Here is a 23,048-nt window from a genome sequence, read left to right as displayed (position 1 = left end):
CTCAGTTTTCGGTCTCATGTTTCATCTTAGATTTAGTTCTGATGATCAACTGAGTCACTTTTCCTCGAGTTCATGCTTTTATGAATCAAAACACAACACCACAAAGCTTCATTTAGTCGCTGGGAAACATTATATTCACGGTTTATCTGGATTTCTTATGAAAACTCTGCATTAAGTGACATTTAATGCTGAAAATATACATGAAGGCATTTTCTGCTTCAGTCTTTCACGTGTTTCAAATCATGCATTTCACTGAATTATCGAATAACGTCCGGACACACAATGACCAGAACCTTTTAATGTCTCTCCACATACTTCTTCTTCCAGTGTGATATTTGGGTCTTTTGCACCAATAATAACGAATTGTTCCAACATTCAAACAGAAAGAAAGCGACTCTTATTCTAAAACGTATAAAGTAAGTAAAAAGCGACTGGAGTGAGTTGTAGGAAGCGTTCAGTGCTCTTTGAACTCTGCGTCAAACATGATCTGCTGGATCTGCATCTTGACTGCGGCTCTTTTCTGCGGCGTCAGTCTTTTGAGGGCAGGGACGTAACTCAAGAGGAACAGCTCGTCCTCGTCGAAGGCTCGCTCGCTCTTCAGCGCCTCGTTCTCCTCCAGCTTCCCGTTGAGGTTGTTTGTGGTGAGGCTCAGCGGCGCTGGACTCGACACCTTCAGTCCCGGAGGCAGACCGGCGAGCAGCAGCTGGGTCATCGGCGGCACCTGTTTGACCGCTGGCAGCTGAGGGACGATGGGCAGCGGCAGCGGAGACAAGGGCTTGAGCACCAGCTCCTTCTCTTTCTCCGGGCCGGGCTTTGACTCGGCTCCGCTGGAGTCATCGGGAGAGTCGTCCAGCTCCTCCGGAGCCTCGGCTTCACCGTGACGCTTCTTCTTCCTGATGTGAGCGTCCAGAAAGACCAGGGTTTCTCTGTGTGACCAGTAATGCAGGCGCCGGCCGCCCTCCTCCTTCCTCAGCTGGCACAGCCTGCGCTCTCGGATGTATCTGTCCCTGATGGTCTTCCATCTGCGCTTGCACTCCAGCACTGCAGACGAGAACACAGTCAGACCTGATTCACACACATCACACACTCCTCTGCTCAGACACAATCACACACTAAAGACTCCAAACACTCTCTCCTTAGCACTGAATGACCGTGTGTGACTTTGATCTGTGCTAATCAGTGTTTCTTCACAAATGTTATATTGTTGTAAAAGATGGACTGAACTTATATTGTTCGTGAATATTAAAACACACATAAACTGCTCAGAAACACTCAGACAATGACTCTGTAGTCTTCACTTCAAGTATTTTCTGTTATTTGATGATGCATATTATTTACAGCAATCACAATATCTATCTGTATCTGCATGAATGTGATACATGCATCATCAGTGAGATCTAGACTGACTTTGATCTGGTGATATCATTAATGCAGTGTTTTGATCTGAGCATCGCGAAGCGTCACTCGCGTCGCGCCGGACGCGTTCAGAAACGACGCGCTTTTTAGAAAAGTTGAAATCTTGATCAAACATCACTTCAGGAACTCAAGAAAGTGTCGGGAATGAATCCCTGTAACTTCGTGATATCGCGCGTCATTTAAAGCGCGTCAAATCAAAACGCGCCCGTTCTAATCCGCGATCTGGACGCGTGCATGTCGCGTCGCTCGCGGTACACACGCGGTGGAACTTCATCAAAGTCTGCAAAACAGAAACACTTTACAGTCAGACGCGTGGCGTTGAACGCGCGTGTAATGTTGACGCACTGACCGGAGAACCCGACGCACGCGGCGACCTCCCTCCACGCCTTCACCCTCCGCTCCGCGCTGCGATAATCGTGCAGCGACGCGTTATAAAGCACCGGGTACGCGTGCACCGCCTGGATGAGTTTCTCCGTCACGGCCATTGAGTTTATTGACTTGCTGCTGAGACGCGTCGAACGGAACGCGCTCCCGGAATCACACACGCTCGCGTCAAAAGTGCGCGACACGTCATGGCGGGATTCTGGGCCAATCAGATTTCGCTGTGGGCGGGACTAAACGGAGCGTCGCGTCACAAATAGAAACAACAAGCGTCAGTCAAAAGGTCTTGATCGAGGTTCATGGGTCGACGCTGATGAAAATAATAATAATATTATTATAATATCTATTATAGCTAAATAATAATATTCAGACATTTTTTCTGGCAGAGCTTTACAAGTCTTAGGTGAGTTTTAAAGAGTAGTAAAATAATTACACACATTAGAATCTTAGTAATTCAGTAATTAATTAAAGCAATTGAATCTAATAGCATTATTATAATTTGTTTAATTCATATAATTTATTGTACATCGGCAATAGCCTACATCAACAGGACGTTTCCTCTCAGATGTCAAAAAGACGTGTAGAAGATGTATTTAAGATGTTTATTATTCAGAATGAATGTAAACCTTAAATAGATGACCCCGGTCAGTGCGTCAACAACAGCTCGCGCGGACTCTACATTATAGCCTCAGTGTACACTGCCAGCGGAGCTTCGTGCACGTAATTAATGCGTAAAATAATAGCCTATTCATCTCAAGTTCATGCATAGCAAAAATTAGGCCTTACACTCTTAAAACAAATAAAACCAAATCATTTCAAGAATCTAAAGAACGCGTTTCCATTATAAAAACTCTTCTGTGAAATGGAAAGACTCCGTGGAAAAAAAATTATATAAAAAAAAATATTTTTAAGAGTCTGTGAACATAAGAGATGTTTGACCTCATTTAAAAACTAATATCAGGATACACTGAAAAAAATGATGTTGAAACAGTTTCCCTTGAATTTCACAAATAATTACAAAGAAATGTCATGTAACATTAAAATGCGAAAAACAAATGGAAAATGGTGATTTTCTAATAATCTGTGGTTTTTTACTATTTTAGATAATTGTTTGAAGAATAAACCGTTTATCATAGTGTAATATCATTTTTCCCTGCAGTGGTGGAATGCAAGCTGAGGAAGGAGGAGGGCCACAGAGTCACTCCTAACCCATACTCCATTCCTGAAGTGTTCAGATTGTTCAGTCAGATGAACCTGCAACAGCTGAAATATCAGCGGACTAATAAAAGACAACTGTGGGATTATTCAATGTCAGCCTTAATGCATTACTCATTTTATAAATACAATCAGGCCTTGTATCTGCATGTTATGCATATTAAATAAACCCTGCTGTCTGTTCTTTGACTGTAGATCTGAATGTAGAACAGCAAACTCATGTAAAGGTCATCAGCACAAATGTGTTAACATTAATTAGTTCAGTTCAGTTAAATTTATTTACATAGCACATTTAAAATCAGCCATGGTTGGAGCGTGGACATGTAAAAGCTCAGATAAATACGCGGGCGCTAACCCATTTAAATTCTTAAAGACAAATAATAAAGTCTTGAAATCAACTCTGAAGCAGACAGAAAGCCAGTGTAGTAAAGCTAGGGCAGGGGTAATGTGCTCATGCTTTTTAGTCCCAGTTAAAAGCCGAGCTGCTGCATTTTGGACTTGAAGAGATGACTGATACAAACCAACATATAAAGAGTAACAGTAGTCTAGTCTAGATGTTATAAATGCATGAATTACACTTTCAAACTCCTTACGTGGCAGGTAGGGCTTGACTTTAGTCAACAGTCTCAGTTGAAAGATACTGGCTTTTACAACAGAACTAATCTGTTTTTCAAATTAAAAAGCACTTTCAAAAATCAAGCTGAGATAAAGGTAAATGGATGAACATACAAACCTAAATTACCAAGTGCATCTACACAAGCACTTAAATCCCCAGGATGACCAAACACAATATCTCAGTCTTATTTTCATTAAGACAAAGAAAGTTCTGATCCAGCCATATTTTTAAATCTCTCAGGCAATTAAGTAATGACAGAAAAGAAGCTTTGTCATTTGTTTTAACAGGCAAATACATATGCAAAGAAAACAACATAGGGCCCAATACTGACCCTTGGGGGACGCCACAAAAAAGAGGGGAAGCAGATGATGAAAATTCACCAAGGTGAACAGAAAAACTTCTGTCAAATATGATTTAAACCATTTAAGGGCTATGCCCTTAATGCCGACACACTGTTCGAGTCTAGATAAAGGAATAGCATGGTTGACCGTATCAAAGGCCGCAGTCAAATCCAAAAGGTCTAAAACAGCAGAGTTACCAGTCCACAGTTAAAAGAAGATCATTAGAAACTCTTAAAGAGCAGTTTCTGTACTGTGACGGGGCTTAAAACCAGACTGATTAAAAACAACTCTCCAAGACTTTCGATAAAAAGGGGAGTTTAGATATAGGTTTAAAATTAGACAAAAAGGAAGGATCCAAGTTATTCTTTTTAGTAGTGTTTGCACAACAGGATGTTTTAAAACAGATGGTACACACCCTGAGCTGAGAGATGTATTGACCAAAGATACAACGCTTGGTCCAACAGTGTCAAAGACATCTTTAGCCAAGCGTGCAAGAATACTGTCAAGGGAGCAGTTTGAAGAACGTAGCTGTTTAACTATGTCAGAAAGATAGGAGAATGTAAACCAGCTTAAACTGCTGAAAGACAGCTGGGCAAAAGGAAAAATCAGGGGAGTTACTGATAACTGTAAAGGGTGAAAAATTGAGACCAGCAATTTTGTCCACAAAATATTTCAGAAAGTTTTCACATAATATTAAAGATGGCACAATACAATCTGAATCACGTGGGTTGACAAGAGAGTTAAATACATTAAAAAGAACCCGAGGCCGCTAGCTGTGGCTACAAGGTCAGAAAAAAAAATAGTTTTAGCAGATTTCAGATTTTTATCTCTTTTCCACTTTCTCTCAGCTCCTCTGCAGGCACGTCTGAGAGAGCAGGTTATGTCGTTTAACCAGGGACAGAACTTTAGGATGTTTTTTCTTCACCGGAGCAAAAGAGTCTAAAATCTCAGTACAAGTAGAGTCAAATAAGACCGTGAATACTTCTAAACTGAGATCACAGTCATCAAGATTGAACAACAGTGAGTCTTTAAAAACACTAGAAAACTGTGAAGCAGTTAAAGGGTTAATTACCCACACACTGTGTCCAAAAGAACAGGTTGAAATCTCTGAATTAGGAACAACCACAGTAAATAAAACAGGCAGGTAATCTGAAATGCATATGTCACATATTTCACTGATAGTATTAACTAGAAAGTAATATATAGATATGATTAGCAAGTAATATTTGATATTAAAATAACTTAATGAGCGAAAGTGTAAAAACTACTTTTTGATAAATTTGAGAAGGGACTCCATAACCCTTTACTTAATAAAACAAGAACAAAATAAATAATAAATTTGATGTTTTCGATTTGAACACCTGAACAGCCTAAACTAAACTAAACCTAACCTAACCCAAACTCGTCTAAACTAACCTAACTCTCTAACCTACCTTAAACCTGACCGACATTTAATGCAACATTTTCTAGTTTAACCAATGCCGCGCGTTGGAGGCGTGGCTACGCTCAGCGCGCAACCGCTTCGTCATCATCATCCTCATCACAGTGAAGAAGTTTGCCTTTGCCATCAAATGAATTTAATTTTTAAATTGAAACACTTGCTTAGAGACGTAGTAACAGAGTTTTAATATATGAAACAAATTTGCAAAAAAAAAAGCAAATGTTTCAAAACAGTCTTTATGTAATTCAGGTTTTTTGCCGCATAACTTTCACTCTTCTTGAATATTAATAATGTTATTTAGGACGCGTTCTGTGTAAGATCCTAATGTGTGTAATTATTTTACTGTTTAAAACTCACCTAAGACTTGTAAAGCTCTGCCAGAAAAAAATGTCTGAATATTATTATTTAGCTATAATAGATATTATAATAATATTATTATTATTTTCATCAGCGTCGACGCATGAACCTCGATCAAGACCTTTTGACTGACGCTTGTTGTTTCTATTTGTGACGCGACGCTCCGTTTAGTCCCGCCCACAGCGAAATCTGATTGGCCCAGAATCCCGCCATGACGTGTCGCGCACTTTTGACGCGAGCGTGTGTGATTCCGGGAGCGCGTTCCGTTCGACGCGTCTCAGCAGCAAGTCAATAAACTCAATGGCCGTGACGGAGAAACTCATCCAGGCGGTGCACGCGTACCCGGTGCTTTATAACGCGTCGCTGCACGATTATCGCAGCGCGGAGCGGAGGGTGAAGGCGTGGAGGGAGGTCGCCGCGTGCGTCGGGTTCTCCGGTCAGTGCGTCAACATTACACGCGCGTTCAACGCCACGCGTCTGACTGTAAAGTGTTTCTGTTTTGCAGACTTTGATGAAGTTCCACCGCGTGTGTACCGCGAGCGACGCGACATGCACGCGTCCAGATCGTGGATTAGAACGGGCGCGTTTTGATTTGACGCGCTTTAAATGACGCGCGATATCACGAAGTTACAGGGATTCATTCCCGACACTTTCTTGAGTTCCTGAAGTGATGTTTGATCAAGATTTCAACTTTTCTAAAAAGCGCGTCGTTTCTGAACGCGTCCGGCGCGACGCGAGTGACGCTTCGCGATGCTCAGATCAAAACACTGCATTAATGATATCACCAGATCAAAGTCAGTCTAGATCTCACTGATGATGCATGTATCACATTCATGCAGATACAGATAGATATTGTGATTGCTGTAAATAATATGCATCATCAAATAACAGAAAATACTTGAAGTGAAGACTACAGAGTCATTGTCTGAGTGTTTCTGAGCAGTTTATGTGTGTTTTAATATTCACGAACAATATAAGTTCAGTCCATCTTTTACAACAATATAACATTTGTGAAGAAACACTGATTAGCACAGATCAAAGTCACACACGGTCATTCAGTGCTAAGGAGAGAGTGTTTGGAGTCTTTAGTGTGTGATTGTGTCTGAGCAGAGGAGTGTGTGATGTGTGTGAATCAGGTCTGACTGTGTTCTCGTCTGCAGTGCTGGAGTGCAAGCGCAGATGGAAGACCATCAGGGACAGATACATCCGAGAGCGCAGGCTGTGCCAGCTGAGGAAGGAGGAGGGCGGCCGGCGCCTGCATTACTGGTCACACAGAGAAACCCTGGTCTTTCTGGACGCTCACATCAGGAAGAAGAAGCGTCACGGTGAAGCCGAGGCTCCGGAGGAGCTGGACGACTCTCCCGATGACTCCAGCGGAGCCGAGTCGAAGCCCGGCCCGGAGAAAGAGAAGGAGCTGGTGCTCAAGCCCTTGTCTCCGCTGCCGCTGCCCATCGTCCCTCAGCTGCCAGCGGTCAAACAGGTGCCGCCGATGACCCAGCTGCTGCTCGCCGGTCTGCCTCCGGGACTGAAGGTGTCGAGTCCAGCGCCACTGAGCCTCACCACAAACAACCTCAACGGGAAGCTGGAGGAGAACGAGGCGCTGAAGAGCGAGCGAGCCTTCGACGAGGACGAGCTGTTCCTCTTGAGTTACGTCCCTGCCCTCAAAAGACTGACGCCGCAGAAAAGAGCCGCAGTCAAGATGCAGATCCAGCAGATCATGTTTGACGCAGAGTTCAAAGAGCACTGAACGCTTCCTACAACTCACTCCAGTCGCTTTTTACTTACTTTATACGTTTTAGAATAAGAGTCGCTTTCTTTCTGTTTGAATGTTGGAACAATTCGTTATTATTGGTGCAAAAGACCCAAATATCACACTGGAAGAAGAAGTATGTGGAGAGACATTAAAAGGTTCTGGTCATTGTGTGTCCGGACGTTATTCGATAATTCAGTGAAATGCATGATTTGAAACACGTGAAAGACTGAAGCAGAAAATGCCTTCATGTATATTTTCAGCATTAAATGTCACTTAATGCAGAGTTTTCATAAGAAATCCAGATAAACCATGAATATAATGTTTCCCAGCGACTAAATGAAGCTTTGTGGTGTTGTGTTTTGATTCATAAAAGCATGAACTCGAGGAAAAGTGACTCAGTTGATCATCAGAACTAAATCTAAGATGAAACATGAGACCGAAAACTGAGCTTGAGTCTCAAGTACTCAAGTACAGAACGATTCAGCCTTCATCCCCAAAACATCTCTGCATCTTTCACAACAAACCATGCTTTCTTTCTGGAAATATCTCCGTTTGAACGTGGTTTGTGCTGAAAGAAGCAAGTTCATCTTCTCTGAGAATCAATCAATCATGAATCTGAGGCTTGAGAAGCAACCAATCTCACTCTTTATTGGTGTCCTGCTTATCTGTGCGACTCAAGACAGATTTAAAAAATCTGTTAATTCCTGGATGAAAAGCACGTATATGGACGTGTATGATTACGAAGGATTTGTTGAGAATGAATGGAGCATGTACAATAGTGTGGCCTTGTTCAGAGTGTTTCTGTTCACATGTGTGAAATTCAGATATAGCTTGACCTACAAATATAAAACATGTTCTGACAGAAAGAGTTGAATCTGGATCGAACTTATAGAAACTGACCAAGAAAATATGTGCTCGTGTTTAGTTATTAAACTGTGCTTTTCCGAAGTTCACCCCAAAACTAAATATCATGATCCCTAAAACACTTTTAAGCTATAAAAAAATGAAAGATATTGTTAAGATATCCTCTTGATATGAAATGTGATTTTTCTGCAATGTTCTACATTTGGTCTTTATTGTTGGTTCATTCATAAAAAATAAATAAAGCATATTTCTGTTTGAGTTTATATGCTTCACTTAATTTAACTTAAATATTTATTAAGTCTGAAACTTGTTTATGTTTAAATGAAAATAAGCATAAAAGTAAATTGTTTTTTTCACATAATTTTTTAAAAATATAATTTGTGGAGTAAATCAGTGTTATTGAGATCATTTTTTAATTAATATTGTTTATTATTATATTTATAATTTTGATTGTAGTTAGCTTTGGTAGTTCTCTTGTGTGTTTTGTCAGTTTTAATCGTTTTTATTTTCTTGGCAACTAGCTCAAATAAAACTAAAATTCTTGCATTTTATTTTATTTCAAGTAACAAAAATGTTTTATAGGTTCAGTGTTACTTTAGTATCATTTTTATTAATATTTTGAATCAGTTTTTGGTTCTTGTTTTATGTTTTTCTATGTCAAAATATTATTTTAATTAATTATTTAAATGAATTTATACCTTTTTATCAATTTAATGTATGTATTTAATATACAAATTTATTTTGTGTTCACTCTGGTGCATGTGTCTTTTGTTTTTAAGTGTCTTGTGTTGAACAATCTGCAATAAATAAATAATAATGCTTGGATCTGGAGGGTTAAATATGAACTAAATCTCATGCAAATGCTGAAGCCAAAGCCGATCCTCTCAGAGACCTTCATGCTCTCCGTCGACATCCAGCAGAATCAAAACACATAATGCCGTGCGTTTATCTTTCAGCACAACAATGAGGCTTTCTGCCTCTGTGTACATCTCATTTGATACAGTGCGATCTGATTTCTTGCCAGCTAAAGCCAGATTACCTCCATCTCCAGCGCTCACTAACACCTTCACAAAACTGCCCAGATTAGCTGGGATTTCTCAGCCACTTTATATATATTTTTTCCTCCTGGCTGTATAGAGGGATTACTTTTTGTCTCCTTGCTTTTAATCTATTTGGTAAATGGGGGTTTGACACAGACAGCAGAGTGATCCGACTCTATATAAACACGTTCTGCTCTGAACCCGACCGCATTCTGGCTCAGAACCAGCTACAAATGCCATGGACAAGAAGAGCTTTGTCTTCACCATCGACCGCATTCTGAGCGCAGACAAGCACAAGATCCCCAGCCTGCAGGAGACTTCGGCCCCGGGGCCCTGCGAGGAGAAACCGGACCCTGAATCTGCGGTGAATGGAGACTCGATCAGATCGACCTGCTGCTTCTGTTCTCACTGCGGAGAGATTCTGCACACGGCTGCCAGTAAGAGAGCTTTCACTCCTTCAGTCAAATCAACCTCACACATGACTCCTGATGGAGCGAAAGAGCCTAATCTTTGAGGAAAAACAAAACCGGTTTTAAAAATGTTTGGCATTGTTTTAATGATAGTACATTTTTGCTCTGTTTTCACCTGTCAATCTCTTCAGTGTGATGCAGCAAAGATAATAGTATAAAAAGATTTTCACGTAAACAAAGGAAATGTAACAAAACCACCATGACACTTGAAAATGAATGTGAAGAATGAGTTTTATATTATATTATATTGGGGTTTTACATTACAATAATTTTATATTTTTTATTTAATGAATCTGTAGAGCAAATCAGTGTTATTTTAGTATTATTGAGATATTATTATATTGTTAATTAACATTTTAAAACTATTATTTTACATTTCACTTGAGTTAGTTTTAGTATTTTTGTGCCTTGTCATTTATATTAGTTTTTATTTATATATACACACACACACATATATATATATATAAATAATGTCTAGCTTTTATTAATTTAAATTGTAATTTTAGTACATCAAGTTGAAGTAAATTGAGTTTCATTAATATTTTGAATCAGTTTTATTAGTTATTTTTTAGTTTTCATTTTGTTGTGTGTAATTGTGTTATTTTTCGATTTTGTTTTGTATGTCTATATACCTTTTTATTAATTAATTTTATTAAATATTGTAGCTGAAATTTTATAACTTTTTTATTACATTTTTATATTTTAGTTTGTTTCAGGTAACCAACATTTTAGTTAATTATAATTATATGTGTTTTAGATTTAAATTTGAAGAAAATAATCCTGTTTGATTTTTGGGTGGAATATGTTCCAGTTTGATTATATTCTCCATGTTTAATCTAATCTCAGGCTGATGATGATCTTTGTGGTCTTTTGTTGCTGCCAGCCTGTCATGTAGTTTGGGCAAAGCAGATGTTTGCAGAGACAGCAGAAGCTCACGGCAGGGAAAGCTTCAGTCGTGTTCAGAGGAGGGTTCGGCGTCACCGCACCATCTTCACAGAAGAGCAGCTGGACGCTCTGGAGGATCTGTTCAGACAGAACCAATATCCAGACATCAACACCCGCGAGCAGCTGGCCCAGAGAACACACCTGCACGAGGAGAGAGTCGAGGTGATCCACCACTCACCTGTGACTGTCACACCTGAACACCAATTTTAATATTCATGTCGTATTTCACCCAAAATATATATTTAAAAAAAATTACACACTAAGTCAAGTCAGAATTGCAAGATGTAAAGTAAGAATTGTGAGATATAAATTCAGAATTGCATGATAGGAATTCAAGATTGCATGATAGAAATTCATGATAGAATAGAAATGCATGATAGAAATTCAGAATTGCATAATGCAAAGTCAGAATTGCGTGATGTAAATTCAGAATTGCGAGACGTAAAGTCAGAATTGAGAGATGTAGTCAGAATTGAGAGAAATAATTTGAGAATTGCGTGATGTAAAGACAGAATTGCATGATGTAGTCAGAATTAAAATAATTTGAGAATTGCGTGATGTAAAGACAGAATTGAGAGATGTAGTCAGAATTGAGAGAAATAATTTGAGAATTGCGTGATGTAAAGACAGAATTGCATGATGTAGTCAGAATTAAAATAAATTGAGAATTGCAAGATATAAATTCAGAATTGAGAGATTTTAAGCCAGAATTGCGAAGTGTAGTCAGAATTGAGAAATAAATTCAGAATTGCAAGATGTAAATTCTGAATTGTGTGATATAAATTCAGAACTGCAAGATTTTGCGTGATGTAAAGTTACACATCAACAGCTGCAAACAAAATTAATGCTGAAGGTCAATAAAAACAGTGACTCTGTGATTGTTGTAGGTGTGGTTTAAGAACCGAAGGGCAAAATGGAGACGACAGAAGCGCCTTCCGTTCAGCCTACGAGGGCCAGACAACTGGAAAACAGTCCTTCATAGTGAATGACATCTGGATCATATATGTTTGCTGTGTGCTAATATGAAACCCCCATAAACACAAGAAGAGCTTGTTTTTCTGCTGAATACAGATCACATTAAAGAAGTGTTGAGTGGTCACTAGCTAATCATTTATCAACTGCTATCACTTGTTTCATTTTTACTAAGATTTTTGATAATTGTATTTTTTATGTTAATTTTTTTTTATTTTAATTTTCATAAAAGCGTTTTTATCAATATTTGTGGATTTTCACACATGCATTAGAAAGCTAGTTATTCTAACAAAAAACTCTCACTGACAAATAATCACTTCAAGAATATTATGAAAGTTATTGTATTTCATATAGCATGTATGACAGCATAGAAAATAGTTTTTTTATCTTCATCGAAAGTCATGGATTTATTTGCTAAATGCTTATTGTAATGAGGGATATAATGAGTTTGACATTTTGAATGCTGGCTAAATGTATTAAAGGTAGTAATTAAAAAATAAAACATACTTAAATTGTCAGTGCAATATTGAATCATTGTTACGCGAGCATGAATGCTCATGTTCGGGAAAATAGCAGGCTTCCGAGTGTGATATATCTTTTGTACAAAAGGTTAATAAAAAAACACCACTATTTGACACTTTGCCTGTTTTTCCTTCCTTCAGGTCAAAGCCACAACCTCTGCAAATGATGATTTGTTCCTGAATGACTCAACGAATCAGTTGAGCGAGTGAGTCAATGAATCACTCATTAAGGATGGATCACTGCAGTTGAACAAATCGGTTGAATAAATGATTTACACTCGCTCATGATACAGTCACTTGTCGCCACCTTTTGGTGAAATTGTGTAAAAAAGGGGTCAGAAAAGCAATTTTTAGAATTTTGAGTTTGAGAGGTTGGCATGGTGTAAAATATCGTTTCTTCAGGTAGTGGAGAAATAGTTGACATTTGGCGATCCTTTGTTCTTCTGTGAAGGCTATTGGTTATATACATCTAGCAGCTTTCTGCATTAATAGTCGAACTTTTGGTGGATGATAAACCGAAATTTGAACAAGACCTCAAAAAGTCATAAAAATAAATAAAAGTTCAAAAAAACTCATGAAAATGGAACACGTGGCAAAAGCCGTGAAAAATTAAGATCATAGAAATTGGACAAAACCTTTGAAAAAATCATGAAAATTAATTCAATTTTAAAAACGAATGTAAATGAAACAATTCACAAAAAGGCATGAAAAATAAATAAATCTCGAAAAAGTCACATAAGCAGATAAAATCGTAGAAATTAAATTTGTTTTTAAAGTCTCGAAAGTGGACTAATCTTGAAAAAAATAGAAAATGAAAAAAATCTTGGAAAAGTCATGAAAATTTAATAAAACCTTTGTTAATTGAAAAAATTATCAAACAAAGAAAAACTCATAAGAATGAACTAAATCGTGAAAAGTAATGAAAAAATGAATAAATTCCTGAAAATGAAAACCACGATTAAGTCATGAAAATGAATAATATCTTGAAAGAGTCATTAAAATAAACTAAATCTAAAAAAAATGAAGAAAATTTTACAAATTTGGAACAAATCTTGAAAATGAACAAAATTATGAAAATGAAAAATATCTTGGAAAATCTAGAAAATTGAACAAAACCTCAAAATCCTAAAAAAAAATGAATAAAAAAGTCAAAAATATATATATACATGAAAATGTAAATAAATCTCGAAAAAGTCACGTAAGTGGATAAAATCGTGGAAATGAATTTTTTTTTGAAAAGTCTTGAAAGTGGACTAATCTTGAATTTTTTTTGAAAATGAACAAAATCTTGGAAAAGTCCCGAAAATTGAATAAAACCTCAAGTCATAAAAAATGATCAAACAAAGAAAAACTCATAAGAATGAACCAAATCGTGAAAAGTAATGAAAAATTAATAAATTCCTGTCAGTGAAAACCACGATTAAGTCATGAAAATGAATAAAATCTTGAAAGAGTCATTAAAATAAACTAAATTAAAAAAAAATGATGAAAATTGACCAAATAAAAAAAATCATGAAAATGAACAAAATTATGAAAATAAACAATATCTTGGAAAAATCTAGAAAATTGAACAAAATCCTAAAGAAGATATGAATAAAATCTGGAAAAACTCATTAAAAGGAACCAAATAGCAATAAGCCGTAAAAAAAAAAATCTTAAAAATGAACAAAGCCTTGAAAAAATCATGACAATTTGTACAATTCTTAAATCTCGTGAAACTGAACTAAATCGAAAAAGGCATAATATATGAATAAAATCATTAAAAGTCGTGAAAAATGTACGGCCTAAAAAAAGTCATGAAATTTGAGTAAAATCTTGAAAGTCATGAAAATGAACAAAGTCTTGAAAAGTTATGAAAATTGAACAAAACCTCAAATAACCTCATGAAAAAGAACCAAATCACGAAAAGTGATCGAAAATAGATAAAATCGTGAAAATAAAGAAGAATTCAACCGAGGTGCCCTAGGCCCCCCCACACACACCCAGACAGAGATTTCTGAAGCCTCATTGACACTAACGCTGCACCACGAACACGAACACCAACCCCAACCACCCCTTCCCCCACATCCCCAAGCCCCCCATAACAGAGATATCAGAAAGCCCCACCCCCGAAAACCAACCCCCCCCCACACACCCCTATCTAACATCTGTACCGAGGGGATTCCCTGGACCAAGAATTCTGAAAACCACAAACCCCCCACCACAGAGGGGACTTCCCCTAATCCCCATTACTCAAATCATTTAAAGTACATATTAATTCAACAATTACATTTACTGTAAAATGAACTACACAATTCATGATTTAAGATTTTTTTATTGAAGTATAAGAAATCATCTTCAATAAATCATGTCAGTTATCAACAATGCAATAGTGGAATTAACAGATGAATGCTTTCAAGGAATTGCAATGGCCAGGACAAAGTCACGAAAGTCCAGAAGTTATGAAAGCAGTGGGTCCGTGGGTTCATCAGCTGGGTAGATTGTCTGTCAGATCCACATTGCCGATTTTAATGTCTGGGCTGCCACATCTTTGTTTTTCGTTCAATTGTTATCTTGAACACAGGATGGGATGACGGTGAAAAAGCTCTCAAATTGTCCTCAGCCAGAAGTGTTAATAGTTAAGTGTTGTTCTTCTGTGGCAGCAGGTCATCCAGCACTTCTGCAGCCATTGCCAAACGCGCCGAAGCCCAGTGAAGATAGCGCTTAGGTTGAACTGAGTTGGAACACAGCTGAAGAGAGTGCCTATGTTGCACTGTGCTTGAGCCCGCTTATCAGTCATCACATTTATCACATAGTTGTTTATTGTAATATTCCCATGAAAGGTTGCCATGGTGTAAAATATCGTTTCTTCAGGTAGTGGAGAAATAGTTGACATTTGGCGATCCTTTGTTCTTCTGTGAAGGCTATTGGTTATATACATCTAGCTGCTGTCTGCATTAATAGTCAAACTTTTGGTGGTGTGACGAGTGGGGCGGGGCCGAGGGACATGGGAGCGAGGCCGGTGGAGTGATTGGAGATGAGCTACACCTGTTCTCTCGCCTCGTCTGTCCTACCCCCAGGTTCCAGCAGGTTCCCGTGAGCGGTCCCCCCCGGAGGGAGGGGGGGGGGGAGTAGAGCGCAGTCTCGTGGGTACCCCCCGGCCTGCGAGGGGCGATGGGTGTATGTGGCGAGTGGGGCGGGGCCGAGGGACGTGGGAACACGAGTGAGGCCGGCAGTGATTGGGCAAATCAGTGGCACCTGCGGCCCACCGCCGGTCTCGAGTCCCACGTAGGAGATGGAAGGATATGAAACTGGAGTGACGACAGTGAAGGATGAGAGAGGACCAGGCCTGGGCTTTTAGTTGTGTTTTGGTTTTTATTTGCGCACCTGTCGTCCGTGAGGGGCTGTTTTGTGTTTATTTTGCTTTATTAAAATGTTGTTTGATTGTCCGCCGGTTCCCGCCTCCTTCTTGCCGAAGATTACGAAGCTTATATCATTACAGTGGTGCCGAAGCCCGGGAGAAGGAGGGACGCGCTGCTGAAGATCCCTCGCCGCTGTGGTGAATCCGCGGTGCCAACGAGCTGGCGAGGAGTGTGCCGCCATGGACGCTCGAGGCGGTGGACTGGAGCGAGTTGCCGGGGACGGGCGAGCTCGCTGCCGACTGCCCGCTATCTGGAGGGGCGGCTGCCGTCCGTGAGGGAGCGGAGGAGTCGGCGCCGTTCGCCAGGTGGCCGGAGCCTGCTGCCATCCGCCAGAACAGGGAGGAGCAGGGAACGGGGGACTCCTGCCGGCTGCCCAAAACCGGAGGAGCCGTCGCTGTCCACCGGGCAGCGGAGGAGTGTCTTGCCGTCCGCCGAGGGCCGTCCAGTGCCACCGCCTGGCACCGCGGAGGAGATCACCCAGCTGGTGGAGAGCCGAGCAGCGGTGCGTCTGGGAACCAGATTTTTTTTTTCTCTCGTCTCTGTCCCCTCTCTCGTCTCTGTCGCTCCTCCTTCCATCTCCTTTTCTCTCGCCTGTCCTACCCCCAGGTTCCCACAGGTCCCCGTGAGCGGTCCCCCCCGGAGGGAGGGGGGTGGGGGGGGGGGGTAGAGACTGAGTAGAGAACCCGGCCTGCGAGGGGCGATGGGGGTATGTGACGAGTGGGGCGGGGCCGAGGGACATGGGAGCGAGGCCGGTGGAGTGATTGGAGATGAGCTACACCTGTTCGACCCGCCGGTCTCGAGGCCCACGGAGGAGATGGAAGGATATAAAACTGGAGCGACGACAGTGAAGGATGAGAGAGGACCAGGCCTGGGCTTTTAGTTGTGTTTTGGTTTTTATTTGAGCGCACCAGTCGTCCGTGAGGGGCTGGTGCGCTGTTTTGTGTTTGTTTTGTAATTAAAGTTTCATTTTGATTGTCCGCCGGTTCCCGCCTCCTTCTTCCCGATGACTAGGAAGTCTTTTATCATTACAGGTGGATAACAAACCGAAATTTGAACAAGACCTCAAAAAGTCATAAAAATAAATAAAAGTTCGAAAAACGCATGAAAATGGAACACGTGGCAAAAGCCGTGAAAAATTAAGATCATAGAAATTGGACAAAACCTTTGAAAAAATCGTGAAAATTAATACAATTTTAAAAACTCATGTAAATGAACCAATTCACAAAAAGGCATGAAAAATGAATAAAATCGTAAAAATAATAATAAAACAAAATCATGAAAATTGTAATAAATCTCGAAAAAGTTACGTAAGCTGATAAAATCGTGGAAATGAAAAAAAACTTTAAAAAGTCTTGAAAGTGGACTAATCTTGATTTTTTTTTTGAAAATGAACAAAATCTTGGAAAAGTCATGAAAATTGAATAAAACCTCAGTCATAAAAAATTATCAAACAAAGAAAAACTCATAAGAATGAACTAAATCGTGAAAAGTAATGAAAATATGAATAAATTCCTGAAAATGAAAACCACGATTAAGTCATGAAAATGAATAATATCTTGAAAGAGTCATTAAAATAAACTAAATCTAAAAAAATGATGAAAATTGTACAAATTTGCAAAAAATCTTGAAAATGAACAAAATTATGAAAATGAAAAATATCTTGGAAAATCTAGAAAATTGAACAAAACCTCAAAATCCTAAAAAAAATGAATAAAATTGTCAAAAAATATATATATATATGAAAAAGTAAATACATCTCGAAAAAGTCACGTAAGTGGATAAAATCGTGGAAATTAATTTTTTTTTGAAAAGTCTTGAAAGTGGACTAATCTTGAATTTTTTTTTTAAAATGAACAAAATTTTGGAAAAGTCCCGAAAATTGAATAAAACCTCAAGTCATAAAAAATGATCAAACAAAGAAAAACTCATAAGAATGAACCAAATCGTGAAAAGTAATGAAAAAATTAATAAATTCCTGTCAGTGAAAACCACGATAAAGTCATGAAAATAAATAAAATCTTGAAAGAGTCATTAAAATAAACTAAATTAAAAAAAATGATGAAAATTTTCCAAATCAAAAAAATCATGAAAATAAACAAAAATATGAAAAAAAACAATATCTTGGAAAAATCTAGAAAATTGAACAAAATCCTAAAAAAGATATGAATAAAATCTGGAAAAACTCATGAAAAGGAACCAAATGGCAATAAGCCGTAAAAAAAAAAATCTTAAAAATGAACAAAGCCTTGAAAAAATCATGACAATTTGTACAATTCTTAAATCTCGTGAAACTGAACTAAATCGAAAAAGGCATAATATAAGAATAAAATCATTAAAAGTCGTGAAAAATGTACGGCCTAAAAAAAGTCATGAAATTTGAGTAAAATCTTGAAAGTCATGAAAATGAACAAAGTCTTGAAAAGTTATGAAAATTGAACAAAACCTCAAATAACCTCATGAAAAAGAACCAAATCACGAAAAGTGATCGAAAATAGATAAAATCGTGAAAATAAAGAAGAATTCAACCGAGGTGCCCTAGGCCCCCCCACACACACCCAGACAGAGATTTCTGAAGCCTCATTGACACTAACGCTGCACCACGAACACGAACACCAACCCCAACCACCCCTTCCCCCACATCCCCAAGCCCCCCATAACAGAGATATCAGAAAGCCCCACCCCCGAAAACCAACCCCCCCCCCCCCCCCACACACACCCCTATCTAACATCTGTACCGAGGGGATTCCCTGGACCAAGAATTCTGAAAACCACAAACCCCCACCACAGAGGGGACTTCCCCTAATCCCCATTACTCAAATCATTTAAAGTCCATATTAATTCAACAATTACATTTACTGTAAAATGAACTACACAATTCATGATTTAAGATTTTTTTATTGAAGTATAAGAAATCATCTTCAATAAATCATGTCAGTTATCAACAATGCAATAGTGGAATTAACAGATGAATGCTTTCAAGGAATTGCAATGGCCAGGACAAAGTCACGAAAGTCCAGAAGTTATGAAAGCAGTGGGTCCATGGGTTCATCAGCTGGGTAGATTGTCTGTCAGATCCACATTGCCGATTTTAATGTCTGGGCTGCCACATCTTTGTTTTTCGTTCAATTGTTATCTTGAACACAGGATGGGATGACGGTGAAAAAGCTCTCAAATTGTCCTCAGCCAGAAGTGTTAATAGTTAAGTGTTGTTCTTCTGTGGCAGCAGGTCATCCAGCACTTCTGCAGCCATTGCCAAACGCGCCGAAGCCCAGTGAAGATAGCGCTTAGGTTGAACTGAGTTGGAACACAGCTGAAGAGAGTGCCTATGTTGCACTGTGCTTGAGCCCGCTTATCAGTCATCACATTTATCACATAGTTGTTTATTGTAATATTCCCATGAAAGGTTGCCATGGTGTAAAATATCGTTTCTTCAGGTAGTGGAGAAATAGTTGACATTTGGCGATCCTTTGTTCTTCTGTGAAGGCTATTGGTTATATACATCTAGCTGCTGTCTGCATTAATAGTCAAACTTTTGGTGGTGTGACGAGTGGGGCGGGGCCGAGGGACATGGGAGCGAGGCCGGTGGAGTGATTGGAGATGAGCTACACCTGTTCTCTCGCCTCGTCTGTCCTACCCCCAGGTTCCAGCAGGTTCCCGTGAGCGGTCCCCCCCGGAGGGAGGGGGGGGGGGGGTAGAGCGCAGTCTCGTGGGTACCCCCCGGCCTGCGAGGGGCGATGGGTGTATGTGGCGAGTGGGGCGGGGCCGAGGGACGTGGGAACACGAGTGAGGCCGGCAGTGATTGGGCAAATCAGTGGCACCTGCGGCCCACCGCCGGTCTCGAGTCCCACGTAGGAGATGGAAGGATATGAAACTGGAGTGACGACAGTGAAGGATGAGAGAGGACCAGGCCTGGGCTTTTAGTTGTGTTTTGGTTTTTATTTGCGCACCTGTCGTCCGTGAGGGGCTGTTTTGTGTTTATTTTGCTTTATTAAAATGTTGTTTGATTGTCCGCCGGTTCCCGCCTCCTTCTTGCCGAAGATTACGAAGCTTATATCATTACAGTGGTGCCGAAGCCCGGGAGAAGGAGGGACGCGCTGCTGAAGATCCCTCGCCGCTGTGGTGAATCCGCGGTGCCAACGAGCTGGCGAGGAGTGTGCCGCCATGGACGCTCGAGGCGGTGGACTGGAGCGAGTTGCCGGGGACGGGCGAGCTCGCTGCCGACTGCCCGCTATCTGGAGGGGCGGCTGCCATCCGTGAGGGAGCGGAGGAGTCGGCGCCGTTCGCCAGGTGGCCGGAGCCTGCTGCCATCCGCCGGAACGGGGAGGAGCAGGGAACGGGGGACTCCTGCCGGCTGCCCAAAACCGGAGGAGCCGTCGCTGTCCACCGGGCAGCGGAGGAGTGTCTTGCCGTCCGCCGAGGGCCGTCCAGTGCCACCGCCAGGCACCGCGGAGGAGATCACCCAGCTGGTGGAGAGCCGAGCAGCGGTGCGTCTGGGAACCAGATTTTTTTTTTCTCTCTCCTCTGTCCCCTCTCTCGTCTCTGTCGCTCCTCCTTCCATCTCCTTTTCTCTCGCCTGTCCTACCCCCAGGTTCCCACAGGTCCCCGTGAGCGGTCCCCCCCGGAGGGAGGGGGGTGTGGGGGGGGTAGAGACTGAGTAGAGAACCCGGCCTGCGAGGGGCGATGGGGGTATGTGACGAGTGGGGCGGGGCCGAGGGACATGGGAGCGAGGCCGGTGGAGTGATTGGAGATGAGCTACACCTGTTCGACCCGCCGGTCTCGAGGCCCACGGAGGAGATGGAAGGATATAAAACAGGAGCGACGACAGTGAAGTACGAGAGAGGACCAGGCCTGGGCTTTTAGTTGTGTTTTGGTTTTTATTTGAGCGCACCAGTCGTCCGTGAGGGGCTGGTGCGCTGTTTTGTGTTTGTTTTGTAATTAAAGTTTCATTTTGATTGTCCGCCGGTTCCCGCCTCCTTCTTCCCGATGACTAGGAAGTCTTTTATCATTACAGGTGGATAACAAACCGAAATTTGAACAAGACCTCAAAAAGTCATAAAAATAAATAAAAGTTCGAAAAACGCATGAAAATGGAACACGTGGCAAAAGCCGTGAAAAATTAAGATCATAGAAATTGGACAAAACCTTTGAAAAAATCGTGAAAATTAATACAATTTTAAAAACTCATGTAAATGAACCAATTCACAAAAAGGCATGAAAAATGAATAAAATCGTAAAAATAATAATAAAACAAAATCATGAAAATTGTAATAAATCTCGAAAAAGTTACGTAAGCTGATAAAATCGTGGAAATGAAAAAAAACTTTAAAAAGTCTTGAAAGTGGACTAATCTTGATTTTTTTTTTGAAAATGAACAAAATCTTGGAAAAGTCATGAAAATTGAATAAAACCTCAGTCATAAAAAATTATCAAACAAAGAAAAACTCATAAGAATGAACTAAATCGTGAAAAGTAATGAAAATATGAATAAATTCCTGAAAATGAAAACCACGATTAAGTCATGAAAATGAATAATATCTTGAAAGAGTCATTAAAATAAACTAAATCAAAAAAAATGATGAAAATTGTACAAATTTGCAAAAAATCTTGAAAATGAACAAAATTATGAAAATGAAAAATATCTTGGAAAATCTAGAAAATTGAACAAAACCTCAAAATCCTAAAAAAAATGAATAAAATTGTCAAAAAATATATATATATATGAAAAAGTAAATACATCTCGAAAAAGTCACGTAAGTGGATAAAATCGTGGAAATTAATTTTTTTTTGAAAAGTCTTGAAAGTGGACTAATCTTGAATTTTTTTTTTTAAATGAACAAAATTTTGGAAAAGTCCCGAAAATTGAATAAAACCTCAAGTCATAAAAAATGATCAAACAAAGAAAAACTCATAAGAATGAACCAAATCGTGAAAAGTAATGAAAAAATTAATAAATTCCTGTCAGTGAAAACCACGATAAAGTCATGAAAATAAATAAAATCTTGAAAGAGTCATTAAAATAAACTAAATTAAAAAAAATGATGAAAATTTTCCAAATCAAAAAAATCATGAAAATAAACAAAAATATGAAAAAAAACAATATCTTGGAAAAATCTAGAAAATTGAACAAAATCCTAAAAAAGATATGAATAAAATCTGGAAAAACTCATGAAAAGGAACCAAATGGCAATAAGCCGTAAAAAAAAAAATCTTACGAATGAACAAAGCCTAGAAAAAATCATGAAAATTTGTACAATTCTTAAATCTCGTGAAACTGAACTAAATCGAAAAAGGCATAATATATGAATAAAATCATTAAAAGTCGTGAAAAATGTACGGCCTAAAAAAAGTCATGAAATTTGAGTAAAATCTTGAAAGTCATGAAAATGAACAAAGTCTTGAAAAGTTATGAAAATTGAACAAAACCTCAAATAACCTCATGAAAAAGAACCAAATCACGAAAAGTGATCGAAAATAGATAAAATCGTGAAAATAAAGAAGAATTCAACCGAGGTGCCCTAGGCCCCCCCACACACACCCAGACAGAGATTTCTGAAGCCTCATTGACACTAACGCTGCACCACGAACACGAACACCAACCCCAACCACCCCTTCCCCCACATCCCCAAGCCCCCCATAACAGAGATATCAGAAAGCCCCACCCCCGAAAACCAACCCCCCCCCCCCCCCCACACACACCCCTATCTAACATCTGTACCGAGGGGATTCCCTGGACCAAGAATTCTGAAAACCACAAACCCCCACCACAGAGGGGACTTCCCCTAATCCCCATTACTCAAATCATTTAAAGTCCATATTAATTCAACAATTACATTTACTGTAAAATGAACTACACAATTCATGATTTAAGATTTTTTTATTGAAGTATAAGAAATCATCTTCAATAAATCATGTCAGTTATCAACAATGCAATAGTGGAATTAACAGATGAATGCTTTCAAGGAATTGCAATGGCCAGGACAAAGTCACGAAAGTCCAGAAGTTATGAAAGCAGTGGGTCCATGGGTTCATCAGCTGGGTAGATTGTCTGTCAGATCCACATTGCCGATTTTAATGTCTGGGCTGCCACATCTTTGTTTTTCGTTCAATTGTTATCTTGAACACAGGATGGGATGACGGTGAAAAAGCTCTCAAATTGTCCTCAGCCAGAAGTGTTAATAGTTAAGTGTTGTTCTTCTGTGGCAGCAGGTCATCCAGCACTTCTGCAGCCATTGCCAAACGCGCCGAAGCCCAGTGAAGATAGCGCTTAGGTTGAACTGAGTTGGAACACAGCTGAAGAGAGTGCCTATGTTGCACT

The 23,048-nt window shown here is 39.7% G+C and overlaps 3 protein-coding genes across 3 annotated transcripts; 2 read left to right on the top strand and 1 right to left on the bottom strand.

The window, feature by feature from the left end:
• Window positions 1-283: 283 nt before the first annotated feature.
• LOC132131779 (uncharacterized) lies at window positions 284-3,763 on the bottom strand. Its single transcript, XM_059543894.1, has 3 exons — window positions 3,755-3,763; window positions 1,766-2,030; window positions 284-1,041 (listed from the first exon to the last, which is right to left on the bottom strand). Exons 1-3 carry the CDS (start codon window positions 3,761-3,763, stop codon window positions 455-457), a joined length of 861 nt encoding a protein of 286 aa, XP_059399877.1. The 3' UTR covers window positions 284-454.
• Window positions 3,764-4,668: 905 nt separating this feature from the next.
• LOC132131762 (uncharacterized) lies at window positions 4,669-7,685 on the top strand. Its single transcript, XM_059543863.1, has 3 exons — window positions 4,669-4,692; window positions 5,939-6,203; window positions 6,928-7,685. Exons 1-3 carry the CDS (start codon window positions 4,669-4,671, stop codon window positions 7,512-7,514), a joined length of 876 nt encoding a protein of 291 aa, XP_059399846.1. The 3' UTR covers window positions 7,515-7,685.
• A 1,977-nt stretch (window positions 7,686-9,662) lies between these two features.
• Window positions 9,663-11,899, top strand: LOC132131682 (homeobox protein goosecoid-2-like). The gene is made up of 3 exons (XM_059543750.1): window positions 9,663-9,861; window positions 10,778-11,001; window positions 11,727-11,899. The coding sequence occupies exons 1-3, from the start codon at window positions 9,663-9,665 to the stop codon at window positions 11,826-11,828; spliced, it is 525 nt and encodes a 174-aa protein (XP_059399733.1). The 3' UTR covers window positions 11,829-11,899.
• Window positions 11,900-23,048: the final 11,149 nt, after the last annotated feature.

Source organism: Carassius carassius, chromosome 4 (genome assembly GCF_963082965.1).
Source record: "Carassius carassius chromosome 4, fCarCar2.1, whole genome shotgun sequence".
NCBI lineage: Eukaryota > Metazoa > Chordata > Actinopteri > Cypriniformes > Cyprinidae > Carassius > Carassius carassius.
The sequence above is the reverse complement of the archived record's forward strand: the minus strand, read 5'-3'. Positions and strand labels throughout refer to the sequence as shown.